This window comes from Saccopteryx bilineata, chromosome 7 (genome assembly GCF_036850765.1).
Source record: "Saccopteryx bilineata isolate mSacBil1 chromosome 7, mSacBil1_pri_phased_curated, whole genome shotgun sequence".
NCBI lineage: Eukaryota > Metazoa > Chordata > Mammalia > Chiroptera > Emballonuridae > Saccopteryx > Saccopteryx bilineata.
In genome coordinates this window covers 34,164,262-34,182,662 of record NC_089496.1, presented here as the reverse complement: position 1 = coordinate 34,182,662, position 18,401 = coordinate 34,164,262, and the positions used below count along the sequence as shown (strand labels likewise).

At 38.5% G+C, this 18,401-nt stretch overlaps 1 protein-coding gene across 3 annotated transcripts in view; it reads left to right on the top strand.

Moving 5' to 3' along the window:
• Positions 1 to 18,401, top strand: part of DGKB (diacylglycerol kinase beta) — a 647,089-nt gene that overhangs the window by 614,568 nt on the left and 14,120 nt on the right. For all 3 annotated transcript variants that reach the window (XM_066239339.1, XM_066239338.1, XM_066239340.1), the window contains 2 exons: positions 5,117 to 5,237; positions 6,496 to 6,556. In XM_066239339.1, coding sequence (XP_066095436.1) covers positions 5,117 to 5,237; positions 6,496 to 6,556 — 182 coding nt within the window. The remainder of the gene's footprint in view (positions 1 to 5,116; positions 5,238 to 6,495; positions 6,557 to 18,401) is intronic.

The window sequence follows — 18,401 nt, the reverse complement described above, 5'->3', positions numbered from 1 at the left end:
GAAAAAATTTTAAAACATACGATAACCTAACTACCCTGTTTACCTGAAAATAAGACATCCCCGAAAATAAGACCTAGTGCGTCTTTAGGAGCAAAAATTAATGTAAGACACTGTCCTATATCTGGGGAAACATGGTATTTAGTCAGGGACACTGACTTCTTTTCCCATAGTGTATCAGATTAAAAAAAAAATGAGAACAGCCAACATTATAGCCATCTGGTATGAATGCCCTGTCTTGAATCACAAATACATAAGTCATATTAGAGTTGTATCTTACTGGTCATGGCACATAATAAGGTTGCATCTGATTGGCTAATTCTTGGTACCAGAAATCCTTTTTTACAAGTATAGACACGTGATTTCTGTTTTTAAAAAAGTCACTTTGTACTAAAAAAGGAATTATTTTTTTAATCAATCAAAATTACTTTTTTTTTTTTGTCAGATTGGCAAAAAATGTATTTTCTTGGAGTGCCGCAGACTTTTAGGAATCAGTTTATGTGTGCCATGAGATGAAAAAGGTTGGCAGATAATGTCTGTCAGTGACAAAGTCACAGGCATTTTTACTACAGCCAAGGTTTCTTCCCTAAATTTGTACTTTAAAGAAGTGCTTATCGTCATGGAATGTTAGTTTAAGTAAAATTGTGTTTTTTCCATATTCAGAGTCATTGACCCTGTGTTGATGAGAATCTTGCTCTACTCTGACTAAACTTGGGTTATTTTATTAAGCTTCTTCCTTCCAAAGCACCTATTCTGGGCTTTTTAATTTTAAACATGAAAACAAGGAAATTTGGCAGATTCTCTTGCCCCTGGGACCCCTGTGGAGCCACTGGGAATAGGACACATTAGCTCTTGCAGAACTGTACTAGACAGACCCTTCAGAAAATCAAAATGTAAGACGCCTCAGTCGGTGGAAGGTGACGTGCACAGGCGGAGCCGACTCGCACCTGCGTGTTAGGTCTGGATGTAGCTTCAGCCTTCCAGCCTGCACCTCGCCTTCTCTTCCTTATGTCCGAGAAAGCCAGCCAGGATGCAGTACTTGAGCTGCATGTTGAACACTAAGCTGTTCTAGTTTCTTTGGTCATGATGTGGATGGGAACTTGAGTATTTCATGATGAATAACAAACTGACTGAAAAACCTCACAGCACACAAGTGTGGTGAGACTCCAGGCCCAAGATCAGCTGTTCTGAGCAGAGACACATACACTGGGGACTTGGGTCCTCGAGCCACTGTAATGCCATTTAACAGCTATGGGGGCAGTACTAAAGTGAAAACCTCATTGGCCTGAAAGACTTCGCGTTTCTCTTAAGCAGAGGTTGGTGCTTTTTCTCTAAAGGTTCAGATAGTCAATAATTTGGGCTTTGTGGCCCATATGGTCTCTATTGCAAGTACTCCGCTATTGTAATAGGAAAGCATAGATAGACAAAACCTAAATGAATGAATGTGGCTGTGTTCCAATAACAACTAATTTAAAACACTGAAATTCAAATTTTATATAATCTTCAGATGTCACAATGTATTATTCTTGAAAACTTTTTTTTCCACTTTGTAAACATGTGAAAAACATTTTTAACTCACAAACCACATAAAATGAGTTATTGGGCCAGATGTGTTCCACAGGCTATTGTTTGCTACTGACTCCTACTCTTAAGTATGAAATAAATAGCCAGGTAGCAAACTAATTGAGTAGGTTCCTCTGTTTGGTTATGACATCCCAAGGGTTCCTGCCCTTAAAGTGTATGTTAGCTAGAATGTGAACTGAGAAAGAAGTGGATAGTGTTAGATGTTGCCATGTATGGAAACAGAGTTCAAAGTTAAATAGACAGAAACTCTCTTAGTCTGCGATCAATCAGGACCTGATCTCAAAGACAATGTATAAGAGAAATCAATTTAATACAGACTTGTGTCAAAAACTGTGAAAGTGTTATGGGAGCAAACTGGTACCGCACAAATTTAGAGTTTCTTTTTGATTTATTTTCTTGAACACCTAATTAAAAGAAATACGGTATTTATTTACCTTTACTAGAGTTAATAAATATTGCACTATTTCTGTGGAATCGTGTTACTGTGGAAGAGCCCACTAGTTCTTTGTGCTAGCAAGGACGCAAACGTTTGAAACCCTAGGATTCCTAAATCCATAGGAAATACCTTTATTAATGAGTATTAATGGTAGGATTGAGGAGCAGGGGTTTTTTTTCCAAGAGAAAAGCAAAAACAAAAGAAGGTGAAAAATCAGAAAGAGAGTGATAGACAGTAGCAATATAGTATGCGTGTATACAACCCCTGTGATTCAGGAAAACAGGGCTCACAGATTAACTCTGTTGTAAGAAGCTGTTCCAATTCTTTTTTTTTTCCCCAGACACAGAGAGAGAGTCAGAGAGAGGGATAGATAGGGACAGACAGGAATGGAGAGATGAGAAGCATCAATCATCAGTTTTTCGTTGCGACACCTTAGTTGTTCATTGATTGCTTTCTCCTATGTGCCTTGACCGTGGGCCTTCAGCAGACCGAGTGACCCCTTGCTCAATCCAGTGACCTTGGGTCCAAGCTGGTGAACTTTGCTCAAACCAGATGAGCCTCCGCTCAAACTGGCAACCTCAGGGTCTCGAACTTGGGTCCCTCCTCATCCCAGTCCAACGCTCTATCCACTAAGCCACCACCTGGTCAGGCTGTTCCATTTCTTGAAGAATGGTTCTATCAACCAGATCATTACAAAAATTAGCATAAAATTTCACCTATTTAAGAATCAGGCAATGCAAAATAGATAATACTAAGTATGAACTTAAATTTTTTTGTTGGGGTGGTGGCTTTATAAATATCACCAGCCACACATCTGGGGTTTTAGCGCTGGCCACCGTGCAGCTTGCTGGTTGACATATCTAAGAAACGAGTATGGTAACACCCAGGCTATAGAGCCACCAAATTTTAGTGCTGGCTACAGCTGAAAGAATAAGTTTCCATTCCTTGTCCATCTGCTTTGATAACATAAATTTAAACTAGAAACACAGAATAAGTTTCATGATAAATAAGTTTAAATAGGGTTTAGAACAGCAAGGTAAATGCTCTTAGTTATTATGACTTGTTAAGATTTGATTTTGTAGCTAGAAAGTTGTTTTTACTTAGAGAAATCTCATGCTGCAGATATAGCTGAAAGTTGAGAAAAACAGGTATTTTACCAGTCCACTTAAAAAAAAGGGATTTGGCCACACTTTTTTTTTTTTTTTTTTTAAGGTTTTTATTGAATTTGCCAGTGATCATGAGCCTAACAAACTTGGCCACATGCTTGACCAACACTGAAAATGTATCAGCAACATCTCTGAACTCCTTGCTAAAATAGATTTTATTAACGGAGAATGAAGGTTTTCTATACAAAATGGAGTCTATATGAAACACATTTGCTTGTTTTTCTTCAGGTAGAACTCCAATTATGACCTAAGCGATTACATGACTGATTGCCTTGTATAATCATCACACTCGCCCACTCTGTGACAACGCCTCCAGCTTTTTCTGCTGCTAAAAGAGTATTAAGGCTACTTATTTACATTTGAAAATTCATAAGAATATGGAAATAAAAGGGTCATATATTTGCACCTTGAATTTCACCTCCAAACCAGAGGTCCAAGCATTCTGAGCTCAGTAGATGAGCTGTGTGTCAGAGCTAGCTAGGTTCTATGGGATGCTATTGATGATAGTGTAACCTTTGCTTTCTGGCTGAGTACAGTGTCCTTCCCAACCACCGTTCCTATGTGAGAAACATTTCTATAATTTTTAAAGTCTCTCTTTTTCATATGGCTGATTTATCAAATATAGCAGAGCGGTTATGCATCAAAGTGGTTGAGTTCAAACTTTGGCTCTGCTACTTCCTAGGTATGTGGGTATGAATAAATTAGTTCACTTCTCTCGTTTTCACCTTCTCTGCCTATAAATGGGAATAATTATATTTGTCTTAAAATGGTTTCCAGGCAGAGCAAATGAGAAGATATATAGAAAGTGATTAGTCCAGGGACAGGCACTTAGTAAACACTCAACAAGCAGTGCCTCTTTCTATTAGTCTCTCTCTGCTGTCCTCTGTTTAAAAGCAACTGTGCTGATTATCTAGTCAACTCTCAAAGAGTATTTTCATAGCATATTCCTATGATCAGTTAAACACTTCTAGATTTTTTTTTTTCTGTATTTTTCTGAAGCCGGAAACGGGGAGAGACAGTCCAACAGACTCCCACATGCGCCCGACCGGGATCCACCCTGCACGCCCACAGGGGCGATGCTCTGCCCACCAGGGGGCGATGCTCTGCCCCTCTGGGGGTTGCTCTGTTGTGACCAGAGCCACTCTAGCGCCTGGGGCAGAGGCCGAGGAGCCATCCCCAGCACCCGGGCCATCTTTGCTCCAGTGGAGCCTCGGCTGCGGGAGGGGAAGAGAGAGACAGAGAGGAAGGAGAGGGGAAGGGGTGGAGAAGCAGATGGGCGCTTCTCCTGTGTGCCCTGGCCGGGAATCGAACCCGGGACTTCCGCACGCCAGGCCGACGCTCTACCACTGAGCCAACCGGTCAGGGCCACTTCTAGATATTTTTTTCTTGAATTTTTGCACAAAGTTACCTATGACTCTAGTTAAATCACTCAGTGATTTAGAGACTCAGTCTTCTTATCTCTAAAATGAGAACTTTAATTGCATGATCTCTTAGGTCTTTTGGAGCAATTTAACAAAATCATATTTGACAGCATATCCTCATATTTATTTATAGTGCTGAAATGTGTATTTGCTGCCAAATGTCTGATGTGGGATATATAAATGTTCCATATATACATGTGGAATAACGTTAAGTTTGTTGATGTTAAAAACTACTGGTATATTTTTTGGCATTATTTGGCTCAGAAGCCATTTTCCCCATTTTGTTTTAACATAAGCTGACAGCAAATCTTTTCCCACAGCACCTCAAGGTTTAGTTAAACTGAGAGTTTCTTCATAAATTAGGCCATCTTTTCCTGACTTTCAGTATCCAAGACAGAGATGCTTTTTTTACAAAGAAGCTTTTCTTTCCCAAACTCCACGATATCTAATGCTATGAAACTGTACACATATACCTATGCGCTGTAACTTACAAGGCTTCTGTTTTCTTTCAGATCTGAGTGATCAGCTGCTGGAGGTGGTTGGCTTGGAAGGAGCCATGGAGATGGGGCAGATATACACAGGACTAAAGAGCGCTGGGAGGCGGCTGGCTCAGTGCTCCTCTGTGGTTATCAGGTAGTTCTTTCTCTGTGATCGGAAGAGGGAGTTGACATGGCGTGACTACAAACGAACGAAGAGTATGCAGAAGTGTGATAGCAACATCTGTCTTACCTGTGCCTCAAGTTATCAATGATTACTACCGATATATTGCAAAATAATGGAAATTGGCAGATTTTACAAAGTTTTGGTTAGCTATTGCTTATCAGGTTCACTGGGATCAAATACTCTCTTATTCAGGCCAGGGCTGCAATTCTAACATAAGCATATCATCCCCTCTGGGTCCCATTCAATGTGGTTTACTGAAGTGTCACAGCATCTGCTGGGCAAATTACCCAAGAAAAGCACTATTGAAGCATTATTGACTTAAATTCTTTCATGAACTAAAGGGCATTAGTTTTTCTATAACATTAAATAATTATTGTGAATTAGGATTTTATATATGTATTAAATTTGAACCTTGTCAAGAAACATTCTTTTCCCAAAATTTTACCTATAGAAAAAAAAAGTGCTTTTAATTCTATGCTGAAAGCATGGTTATGGCACAGATATCATTGATGTTATTTATATAAAAATGTTAATACTGAAAAAGCTAAGACATCAAAAACTCTTTTCCAGGTTTACAATGTGGGTTTGCATGAAAATGCGGAGCCTCTTCTGGCTGTAGGAATTCTGATTTTACCATTAAACAAATACCCTACTTTTTTTGATTGTTTTGTTTTGGCATCAGAGTTTTTGTTTATAGCACCACATTTACCAGAAAGCACTTTTTTTTTTTTTTTTTTTTTTGGCAGAGACAGAGAAAGGGACAGATAGGGACAGACAGACAAGAAGGGAGAGAGATGAGAAACATCAATTCTTCATTGCGGCTCCTTAGTTGTTTATTGATTTCTCACATATGCCTTGACTGGGGTGGCTACAGCAGACCGAGTGACCCCTTGCTCGAGCCAGCGACCTTGGGCTCAAGCTGGTGAGCCTTGCTCAAACCAGATGAGCCCATGCTCAAGCTGGCTACCTCAGGGTCTCAAACCTGGGTCCTCCACATCCCAGTCCGACACTCTATCCACTGCACTACCACCTGGTCAGGCCAGAAAGCTCTTAACATCCCTGTGATCAAGGTACATTTTAGAGTGGAGGTCCCCTTTAAAATAGGTAAATTTAGAGCTGATGTACTATCATATTTGCATTTCCTGGTCTCATTATCTTATATCTTATATATAGTGTGTGTTAGGTAAAGTATTTCAGCATTATGCTTAAAAGAAATACTTTCTTCTAGGACTAGCAAGTCTCTGCCAATGCAGATCGATGGAGAACCGTGGATGCAGACCCCATGCACAGTGAGTAGAGTGGTTGGCAGTCTATGTCACTTTCATTTTTGCTTATTATAGTACTCTGATAACTAACTAATCAGATACTCCTAAAACTAAATAATCATAATGTCTAAGCTTTGGCATATCACCATGTACCTTCTTTTTTTTTTCTTATTTATGTGCCCTTGACAATGATTTAGCATTGGAATGTTTGTGTTAGTCTAAGTATAACCTTTAAATACCACAGATCAATTATACACTCTAGAACTAAACAAAATTGATAAAGTTTCTCTTAACCTTCCTTGTACTTATTTCAGAATAGCTTAGGAGAAAATTATATATGAGACCTTCAGACAAAAGTCTCCCTTCTGTTCTTTTGCCTCTATTTAGAGATTTGAGGCTTCCTTCTCTACAGAATAACTCCCCCTGTAGATTCATCCATAAAGAGATATTATTTAAGTCAGACATTTATACCCCCCAAAATTTCTGTTTCCCTATGCATAGTGAATATTTTATCACATTTCAAAAATATGTCAGGCACTGCTGTTGAAACTAAGAATAGGAACATAATCATGATCGTTAATAGAACATCAGAGTAATAAAACAGGGAATAGACCAGATCAATAATAGAATTATCAAGGAATTTACTTCTGCTAATATATTAAATAAGTGTAAATAGACGTTAAGTACAACTTCAGATTACAGGAGTTATGAAAAACAAGGCAAAATAATGAAGAGGAACTGAGTGGAGTAGGGACTATACTACATACTTTAGATAGGTGGATCTGGGAGCCTCTTTGAAAGAAGAGTCAAAGCTCAGTGTGCCAAGGAAACAGCAAGGAGCATGGAATGACCAAAGCTTCTAGAGGTGGGGGAAAGCGGTAAGAGGTCAAATAAAAAGATGGGTAAGGATTGCGTCATGTAGAAAAATGATGGTAAAGAGCATCTTGTTGTAACTGTGATAGAAAGCTATTGAGGGCTCCGAGTATTATCTGATGGACATGTTTAAAGTTCACCTTGGCTGCTGTGTGGGGAATGGATTGTTCTGACTAGCAGCTGGAAGACAGGATCTATAAGAGTAGTCTGAGTTTGGGCAAGGATAGTGGCAGGGAAGTGGATGGATTTGAGCTACATTCTGGAACTGAAACAGAAAGAATTTGCTAATAAGGTCCCTTGGGGTGAGGGATAAGGGATGAGACAAAGAGTTGAATCGATGTTTGCTTTTACCTTAAGGATTGGGAACAAAACTCTTTAAAGGGTAACAGGGGAGGTCTTAATATAGTATAAGATCAGTATAAGTGTTGTGCTAAGTGGCGGTATTATGTGTATTTTTTAGTTGAGGTATAATTGACATAGCACATTATATCAGTACACAAACTCTAAATTATGCTTATCACCATATTTCAGATGGCAAAAACTGAGGCTTTGAAAGATTAAATAATATATTCAAGGTCAAATATGTAGCAGATATGGAACTCAAACCCAGAACTCTTTCATTAAAGCACATTTTCTTAACCACTTGCTTAAACAACTTTAGCTACAGATTCCAAACAGCACAGCTTAGCCTATAAGAGGGAATATTTAATTGTACCTTTCCAGTGATTTTACTCTGAAGCTATTGGCCCAGTCTTTGTTTATAGCACATGCATATGACTTTTTGTTTATTTCTGGTATGTTCCTTTTAGTTACTTGAATCCCAAGTTTGTGAAATACATTTATCCTATAATAACAGTATAAAACAAACTTATGTAAAAAATTACTCTCTACTGACTACATTGATGCCTTCTGCTATCTTTGTACATGGTTCCAAATATCCTTTAAAAAATGTCCCATTCCTCTCTTTACCAGCTTATACCCTTCCATCTTGTCTGTTATTGTTCATTTTCCCAATGACACTTTTAAGATCACATTTACACTCATCTGGAGGTTAAAGTTGTTGCTATTGTTGTGGGTGGTGGTGGAGGTGGTGAAGATGATAGTTTTGGAGTAAACAGGTCATGTTTATGATAGTGGAAGAGTGGTGAAACTTGTGGCTATGGTGATGATGGTAGTTATAATGATGGTGGTGGTGGCGGGGATGGTGATGATGATGGCGGTGGTGGTGATGGTGATGATGATGGTCATGATGAACCAGGGGAGGTGTTATCAGTGACAGTGGTGACAGTAGCTGCAGTGCTTGTGGTAATGGTGGGTGTGATGCTGGATGGGGATGGTGGCAGTAATAGCATTATTCCTGTCTTTCATAAAAGGCCACTTTTCATCAACCTGGGTCCCAAGAGAATAAATTGAAGACAATAAAAACAAACACCTTCCCTTAATACTCTTTTATTTTGGACTTTTCCCAAGGAGAAAGAGAATTTTGCTTTTCTGCTATATTATAAATCATGAAGGATTAATGGCAATAATAATATCTAACATTTATTAAGCTTTTTGTTTGTGCCACATACAGTTTGAGACACTTGACCTGTATTGACACATTTAATGCTCAAAGAAACTTATGATTGGCTTCCTTTCATGGATGAAACAACTAAAGCAGACAAAGGTTAAGTGCTTGGCCTGATTCCACACAGAAAATAAGTGGCAGAGTAGGAGGTGACATAGAGGTGGCCAGGTCCACCATCTGCATTCTTCATGGCTATTCCCACTGTGGCTCTCAACTCAAAAGGTCCTGTCCATCCTTGTGACATCACCCCTCCTGAGTGTGACCTTCAGGAAATCACTTACTGCCTTCTCCAGCTTGTAAAAGTCTATGTGTATTAAAATTTAATTCATGTTCTAGAATAATGTTAGTTTATTTCACACAAGTACTTGTAACGATATATTTGTTGTTTTGTTTCAATTATAATTGGACATTTATTATTTTCTTTTTTTTTGTATTTTTCTGAAGCTGGAAACGGGGATAGACAGTCAGAGAGACTCCCACATGCGCCCTACCGGGATCCACCCGGCACGCCCACCAGGGAGAGACGCTCTGCCCACCAGGGGGCAATGCTCTGCCCCTCTGGGGCATCGCTCTGTCGCGACCAGAGCCACTCTAGCGCCTGGGGCAGAGGCCAAGGAACCATCCCCAGTGCCCGGGCCATCCTTGCTCCAATGGAGCCTCACTGCGGGAGGGGAAGAGAGAGACAGAGAGGAAGGAGAGGGGGAGGGGTGGAGAAGCAAATGGGCGCTTCTCCTGTGTGCACAGGAATCGAACCTGGGACTTCTGCACACAGGCCAACGCTCTACCACCGAGCCAACCGGCCAGGGCCTGGACATTTATTTTGCCTATCAATTATCATGGCCTCTACAGTTGTTCAATTAATAATACATTTAATATAACTTATATTTTATTTTCTCTTCTTGTAAATACTTTTATTCCTCTAAAACATTTATTACAGCCTACCATGGGCCAAGGACTATACTAGACTATAGCTCATTATTGTTATTTCACATTCCGTCATGCTCTACTTTCCCTAGAACCGCATGGAGTGCTGAGCTTTAAATTTCACTTTAGCTAAAGAGAGTGTTTAGTATTCAGAGCATTGGTATGGTTTAACTACAAAGTATTCTTTGCTTCAATTGAATAACACACTGTTTTTCTTATGGAACATAAGAATTGGTAGAATGTTAAAATTCTTTGCTGCATTTAAATATCCATAAGCTTATCTTCAATTTATGCGGGAATTGCTCTAGATATAATTTTAGAGCACAGCAGAAGTTCTGTTTTCCTTTAAGTGGCATACATAAAATGGAAAGGCAGGTGAAAAGTATGTCTTGATTCTTATATCGATTATACTCTTTTTTAAAAAAAAAGTCAAAATAATGTAAGTTTTGGAGATAGATGTACTTTATGCCATTGAATTGTATACTTAAATATAATTAAAGGGGAAAACTTCATAAAACATAGTTTACCACAATAAGAAAAAGTAATTGAAAAAAAATGTAAGGTAATATTTACTTAGAAATTTCATCCACCTTAAGTGCTAATATCAGGAAAAGAAAAAAACGGAGAGCTTAACCATGAACTCTTCAACTATATACTTTGTAATTATTTTATGACCTTTTAAACTATTTCACACTAAAATCATCAACAGAAATGTGTTAAGAATTTTTGTGTTTATAGTTGTTTATAGTCGCTGAGTTAACACAGAATGGATCTTAGCCATATTGATTATTAGCCATCTTAATAAGCATATCATAGTAAAGAGACAATATGTTCTAGAAGAAATAGCTCAAGAACAGCCTTTCTTTAGGTTGGACTCCAGAGCCTGCTTTCGCATTGCTACCTTCTTCTTCCTCCCAAACTTGTTAACATATTGACTCTGTTGTCATATGTTTCTATTATGGACAGAGCAAAAAGCAGTTTGGGGAAGAAGGGGGTGACAGTAAGACATTAAAGGTCATAGGCTAGGTCAGACTTTATTTTGTATCTGCACATGCTGCCTTGGTGAACACAAACTCATTGAGGTCAGGCACCATGATTTCGGTTGTCTGTTCATACCCAGACCATATGCTGTGCCTCACATCATTAGGCTGCCTCTGCCCAATGCATTTTGAATTTGTGAGTTTGTTAAATGTTTTTGAGGTAGTATAACAATCTTTAGGAAAAGCTTTCTACTAAATCTTCTTTTACCGAACATAATGTAGCTTTGACTAGCAACTCATTCACATATTTTTTTATATATAAATGCATGTAAACATTAGTTTCAGTTATCTTTATTCATTTTGTAATTCAAAGCATAGAATTTGAATGTTTTGGAGAAAAAATACTTTCACAACCTTAAAAGATTTCATCTTTATGTTTCCTGATGTGGTAGGATTAAACTTTTTCGGGCCACTTCTCTGCATTCTTGGTTGCAGGGTAGGGCAAAAGTAGGCTTACAGTTGTGAGTACACAAAACACCAAGTTTATTCTTGTATTTTTATTGTGTTATTTTTCATATGGATATCTGTAAACCTACCTTTGCCACACTCTCTACGTATTTATTTTATACATTATATAGGTTACATCTGTTGAAAGTTTGAAATATTAATAGTCTTATATTGATTGTTACTTGTGATGATACTCTTATGAAAAGTAATGCCAAAAATGTTGTAATGCAGTATCACTCTAGGTGTTTTATATACAAGTAAGACAGAGAGAAATCCTGAAACTTTCTCTTATGTGGTAGAGAATGGGAAGACAGTATGAACAGATCAGAAGCTAAATAGTGAAATGACTACAGGTAAAATGTGCAGACTCATCAAAGTTATAGTTGAAGTCAAGGCGTCTTCTGAAAGTGATATACATGTGTTTTGCCTTTTTTATACCTTTCTTGGTATAATATGTCTCAGTACCCTAAACCCGTTTGCCCTCTCTCAGCTTCCAGTGTTAAATACCTTCCACATGCCACCCTGGTCTGACCTAGTACTGAGCCAGTCTCTGCCAGAGCTGGTTGTCTCACTGCCTTCCATTTGATCCCTGGTATTTCAAGAGCAGATACTTGACCATTTCATGCTTCAAGACACCTGCCTCCTGCTGTACCCGTTTTTACTGTGTGAGCCAATCTATAAGATGTTATTTTCTGACTTGAATAACAGGTTCTTTCCTTGGCACCAGCATCTTCTAGACTCAGACATTGGCTATTTGCCTCGCCTTTGCTTGCACCGTCCCTAGGTCCCTACAAAGACTCGATCTTTTTCTCACTGCCCCAAGGTACTTCTGTTATCTAGACTAGAGTTTACCTTCATTTTGACACTTGTGTTTGCATATTTTCAGCTCAATTTTAAAATGTAAACTCTTTGAAAAGATGAATAGTGTTCTGGGACCTATTAAATTTTTACTTATGCATTTGTTGTTGTATTTCACATAATCATAAATTTAAAGTGTTAGTTAATCTTGAATTCTTTTCTAAGTACAAATTAATCTCAAGCTATTAGGATAGAAAATGAAAAGATAATTATAAACTTAAGTGTTTCCAGTACCAGAAATTTAGTGTTATTTTAATGAAGATTGATTGGATTTTCAAGATATTTGTATGTCCTGGAGATGATTGGAGGAAACCATGGTAACAATGCCTAATATTTATTGAGTGTTTATCATGTACCAGTTTCTGTTCTGTGTATTCATATTTATTATTTAATCATTACAGCAAACCCTAAGAGGTCAGTAATGTTATCATAATCCCCGATCATAAAATTCTAAAAATAAATAAAAACTGAAGTCAGGTAAGTCTAGCAACTTGCGCAAGATCACGCAATAAGTGGTAGAAAGCGGCTAGGACACTAATGCCTTTTCTCTTACCATATTTCCCCAGGTATAAGATGCATGCTTCTTCGAAAATTTTGGGGTCTGAAAACTGGCGTCTTATATCGTGGTTGTAACATTTTAAATGCCATAGATGGAACTGAGGAAGAGTGAATCAGACAGTGATTCATCATCAGACACAGATGAGGACAAGCTAATCGATAGGAGTTTTCACAGTGATGATGAGTTGTGTAAATTTTATGATGAATAAAACGTGAGATCAATAACTTTATGTAATACATTTTTTTTTCAAATTTCGGGCCCCAAGATTAAGGTGTGTCTTCTGTACGGGAGCATCTTCTACATGGGGAAATATGAGGTAATTATGATGTATCATGCCTCACTCAGCCACTCCTCAGGGCTTTAGTGTATCGCTAATGTTAGTAATCAACTACAACTCCCCTATTTATAACATAAGTCCATTGTTAGGCTTATACATATAATTTTTAAGATATATATATGTTTATATCTTTTGGGGGAGGTATTAGATGTTTCGTTCAGGGTATAGAGATGTCAAAAAGGGAAAAGTTGCCCTGGCCGGTTGGCTCAGCATTAGAGTGTCGGCCTGGCATGCGGGGGACCCGGGTTTGATTCCCGGCCAGGGCACATAGGAGAAGCGCCCATTTGCTTCTCCACCCCCCCTTCCTCTCTGTCTCTCTCTTCCCCTCCCACAGCCAAGGCTCCATTGGAGCAAAGATGGCCTGGGCACTGGGGATGGCTCCTTGGCCTCTGCCCCAGGAGCTAGAGTGGCTCTGGCTCGGCAGAGCGATGCCCCGGAGGGGCAGAGCATAGCCCCCTGGTGGGCAGAGCGTCGCCCCCTGGTGGGCGTGCCGGGTGGATCCCAGTCGGGCACATGTGGGAGTCTCTCTGACTGTCTCTCCCTATTTCCAGCTTCAGAAAAATACAAAAAAAAAAAAAGGGAAAAGTTCATTGATTCCTATAGCAAGGTATTATCAGGTAAGCTACTTTTTTTTTTAGTTTTTCTTTTTAATTAGAGTTTACATGAAATATTATTCTGTATTAGTTTCAGATGTATAGTATAGTGGTTAGACAATCATGTACTTTACAGACTGATCCCCAACAATATTTCCAATACCCATCTATCCCCATACACAGTTTTTACAATATTATTGATTATATTTCCTATTGTATAATTTACATCTTTGTGACTCTTCTGTACCTACCAATTTGTACTTCTTAATGCCTTTACCTTTTCACCCAACCCCCCCAACCCCTCCCCTCTGTCTACTGTGAGTCTGTTCTCTATCTATGAGTCTATTTCTTTTGTTTTTTATACTCTGCATATAAGTGAAATCATATGGTACTTGTCTTTCTCTGTCTGACTTATTTTACTTAGCATAATGGGCTCTAGGTCCATCAAGGCTATCACAAAGGGTAAGAGTTCATTCTTCTTAAGGGCCAAGTAGTATTCCATTGGGTAAATATAATACAGATTTTTTTATCCACTAGTTTATTGCTAGGCACATAGGTTTGCTTCCATATCGTGGCTAATGTACATAGTGCTGCAATGAACATGGGAGTATATATTCTTTCAAATTAGTGTTTCAGGTTTCTGGGCCATAAGGCAGTTCCATTTTTAATTGTTTTAGGAACCTCCATACTGTTTTTCATGGCTGCACCAATCTGCCTTCCCACCAACAGTGAGTGAAGCTTCCCTTTTCTCCACATCCTCGCCAGCACTTGTTGTTTATTGATGTTTTGACAATAGTCCTTCTGGCATGTATCAGGTGATATTTCACTGTGGTTTTGATTTGCATTTCTCTGATAATTACTAATGATCAAAAGATCTGAATCGATACTTCTCCAAAAAAGATAGACAGGTGGCCAAAAGAAATATATTTTTCTCTTTAATGCATTATTTTTTTACTTCCCAGTATAGTCAAAGTCACCCTCTACACTACTACCAGAATGACTACTGAATAATACAAGTATGAATATCTGACTCCCTGATGGTGAAATTGAATACCTCCTTATTTCACACAGAATAAAGCAGACCCTTGTCAAGGCAGGAAATGATTCCCCCGCGGCTGGCATCAGCCTGCCATGGTACATAGACTTTGCTTTCCAGAGGCTTTCTACTCATACTGCTTACTTTTGTGCCTAAGTATCCCACTCCCTATTTTGTGATTCCAAAATAGACTCATTCTTCTAGCCTTGAAGCCAACTACCAGCAAATCTGGAATTTCTTTCAGCAATTTTCTAGGATGAATGTTTGCTTTTTTTTTTTTTCATCTAATCTTACCTGTAGTTTACTTTGATATACTTTTTTTTTTCTTTCAGTCAGATTGCCTGTCTTCATTATTATATCCGGTTGGGATATATATATTTTTGTTAGTGACTTCAAAATCTTTCTGGAAGACGATAGGATATAAATACATAGATACTAAAAATAAAATAAAATCCCTTCCTTCAGTGCCAAGCTTAGCAGCGATTTCCTCATGAAGCCTTTTAACTCCCCATCTGTCTAAAATATTTGCCTGATCCTTTGTACTCCTGTGACTCTGTTGATATTTTCGTAATGACATCCCAATGCACGACCCCGTATTTCAGCTGTACACATGTGCATCCAGCTCCTCCAACTTCACTCTAAGCATCTTAAGATTCATCCTCAATTCCCCTTCATACCTCGCATAGTGTCTTTTATGTAATATGGTTTCTGATAAGAAACCCACACTCATTTGAATCATTGCTTCACAATATGTAACTCATCATTTTTCTTGGGCTGCTTTCAAGCTTCTTTTCTTTGCCTTTACTTTTCAATCATTTGATCTTGATGTGTCTGGACATGGATCTCTTTGAATGTATTCTGTTTCAGTTTCTCTGAGCTTTGCAAATATGTTGGTTTATGACGTGCCAAATGGTGAAGTTTTCAGACATTATTTCTTCAACTATTTATTTAAGCACTACACTCTTTCTCTTTTCCTTCTAAAACTCTGATGATGTTTTAGGTACTTCGTATATTTTTCTTAGATCTGTGATTCTGTTGATTATTTTCTCTTTGTTCTTTTGATTATTCATCTGGAAAATATCTTCATCTATATTCAAGTTCACTGTCTTTTTCATCACTCACCTCCATTCTGTTCTTGAGCTCATCCAATATTTTTTATTTTAGTTTTTTAGTTGTATTTTAGTCTATTTAATAATTTTTAGTTGTATATCAGGTATTCACCTGTGCTTTTGGGACTGTCATCTCACTGGTCAGAGAGAAGGACTTTGCTGCTGCCAAGGGTCTAGGACAGGGGCGAGAGAGCCATAAACACCACATGTTTTAAAATGTAATTCCACCTGACCTGTGGTGGCGCAGTGGGTAAAGCGTCAACCTGGAACCCTGAGGTCACCGGTTCAAAACCCTGGGCTTGCCTGGTCAAGGCACATATGGGAGTTGATGCTTCCTGCTCCTCCTCTGTTTGCTCTATCTCTTTCCTCCCTCTCTCTCTCTCTCTCCTCTCTCTCTAATAATAAAAATGAATAAATAAAATAAAAAAAATGTAATTCCATGAGAGCCGTACAACGACCCGTGTATATTATGCATTATCTCATAAAAATTTGGTGTTGTCCCGGAGGACAGCTGCGATTGGCTCCAGCCACCCGCAACCATGAACATGAGTGGTAGGAAACGAATGGATTGTAATGCATGAGAATGTTTTATATTTTTAACGTTATTATTTTGTTATTAAACATTTGTCTGTGAGCCAGATGCAACCATGAAAAGAGCCACATCTGGCTCACGAACCATAGGTTCCCAACCCCTGTTCTAGGAAATTGGGAGGGATCAATAGGACAATATTTTCTTACTCTCTGACCTATGGGACCATAATTGTCTACCACCTAAAACAGAAGAAACACAGGGCTTCTCTCAGAGCTCTGGACCTGTACTTGGTGTGCAGTTCTGGGTTTTGGTCTGCCTTTGAGTCCAGACTAGGAAATAGGAGGGGAGAGAAGAAACAGGAAAATCACCACAGGTTCAGGGGCTCCTCATGCTCTGGTGTCCATCCCAGCCCGCCTGCCTTCCATTGCTCTGCAGTGTCCTCCGTCCTGCGGTAGCTGCTGCCTGTGCAGGGTTCGCAGCTGCCTTCAGCAGGAAAGACCGGGAAGTGTGCTTACCCATATTTTCCCCCATGTATAAGACACGTCGTTTTTTTCCAAAATTTTGGGGTGTAAAAACTTGGTGTATCTTATACAGTGGTTGTAGAAGTGTGGCATTTCAAATGACGTAGATGGAATTCAGGAAAAGGCCATATATGAAAACAGTGATTCATCATCAGACACAGATGATGAGTTGTGTGAATTTTATGATGACTAAAACTTGAGTTCAATAACTTTATATAATACACTTTTTTTTCAAATTTCAGGCCCCAAAATTGCTTCTTATACATGGGAGCGTCTTATACATGGGAAGACATGGTACTTCTTTTTAACTAGAACTGAAAACATCTCCACTCTCCTTATATTTCACTGTGTATGGCTATTTTGAGATCTGCCTGTATTGTCCCCAAGTTGCCAAATTATTTGCCAGAATTATTATCTCTGCCTATTTTGAGACTTCACTATACAGTCCCCATTTTCATATCTTTTACAAAAATACTAAATAAGTCTCTAAAAAATGCCCTAAATTTTGAATTTTGAATTTATCCATTTTGAGATAACTTCATGATTTTTTTCCCCATTCTTGTGTTCTCCATTTAAGCAGTTGAGACAGCATTTACCTATATGTTTGAGTGAAAATAATTAACCAAAAGGGCATAGCTTTTCTGCTCACCTCTGAGGATGAAGTTAAGTTTTAGGTAAACCAATGATGACATGGATGATTACACAAGTAATCTTGTTGTAATTACTTTATTACACAAGTAATCAAGTCTGTTCTTGTTGTTGTTTCTAGTACTTTGTCTATCAGCAAACATATTTTAAGACTTTGCAAATAAGTTGCATGATAATATGGGAGGCTTTAGACTTTGTGGAGATGACTTCAGGTGAATGTCCAAGGTCATGAGAATAGAGTCCTAAGACTGGGACAGTCTCTAACTAGTTTTTCTACTGCCAAACATGCCATTGCTTCATTATGCTTGTTTTCCTATGGATAAGGAGTTCAGAGGTGGAAATGCAATGACTGAAGCTTTCTGTAATGCACAGTACTGAGCAAACGGGCACAAGGATGAAACAAGCAGCTGGGCCAGTGGAACGCCCTGGCCCTGTGTCAGATCTCACCACAGCAAGCCCAACACGAAACACTTACAGTGCAGAAGCAAAATATACCCCTTTCAACCCACTTGCAGAGTTGAATGCCATGAAAATCCTTTTGACTTGGGAATACCATCTAAATGAACATTACACATCATATTATATTATAATCTACAATGGAGTCAGAGGATTGCTTTTTTTCATAGTTGATGTGCTTATATCTCCCTTGATTACTAGAGATGCAACAGAATTTTAAAGGAAAATTGTGAATAGAACTGTTTCCTGACAAGAAACTACAAAAACCTAAATATAAATAGTACATGGAAAGATTTATGGAGAGAATGGGATGCATCTGAGAAACAGGAAATAGCTTGAATTTGCATATTTTTATGGTACATGGGCATT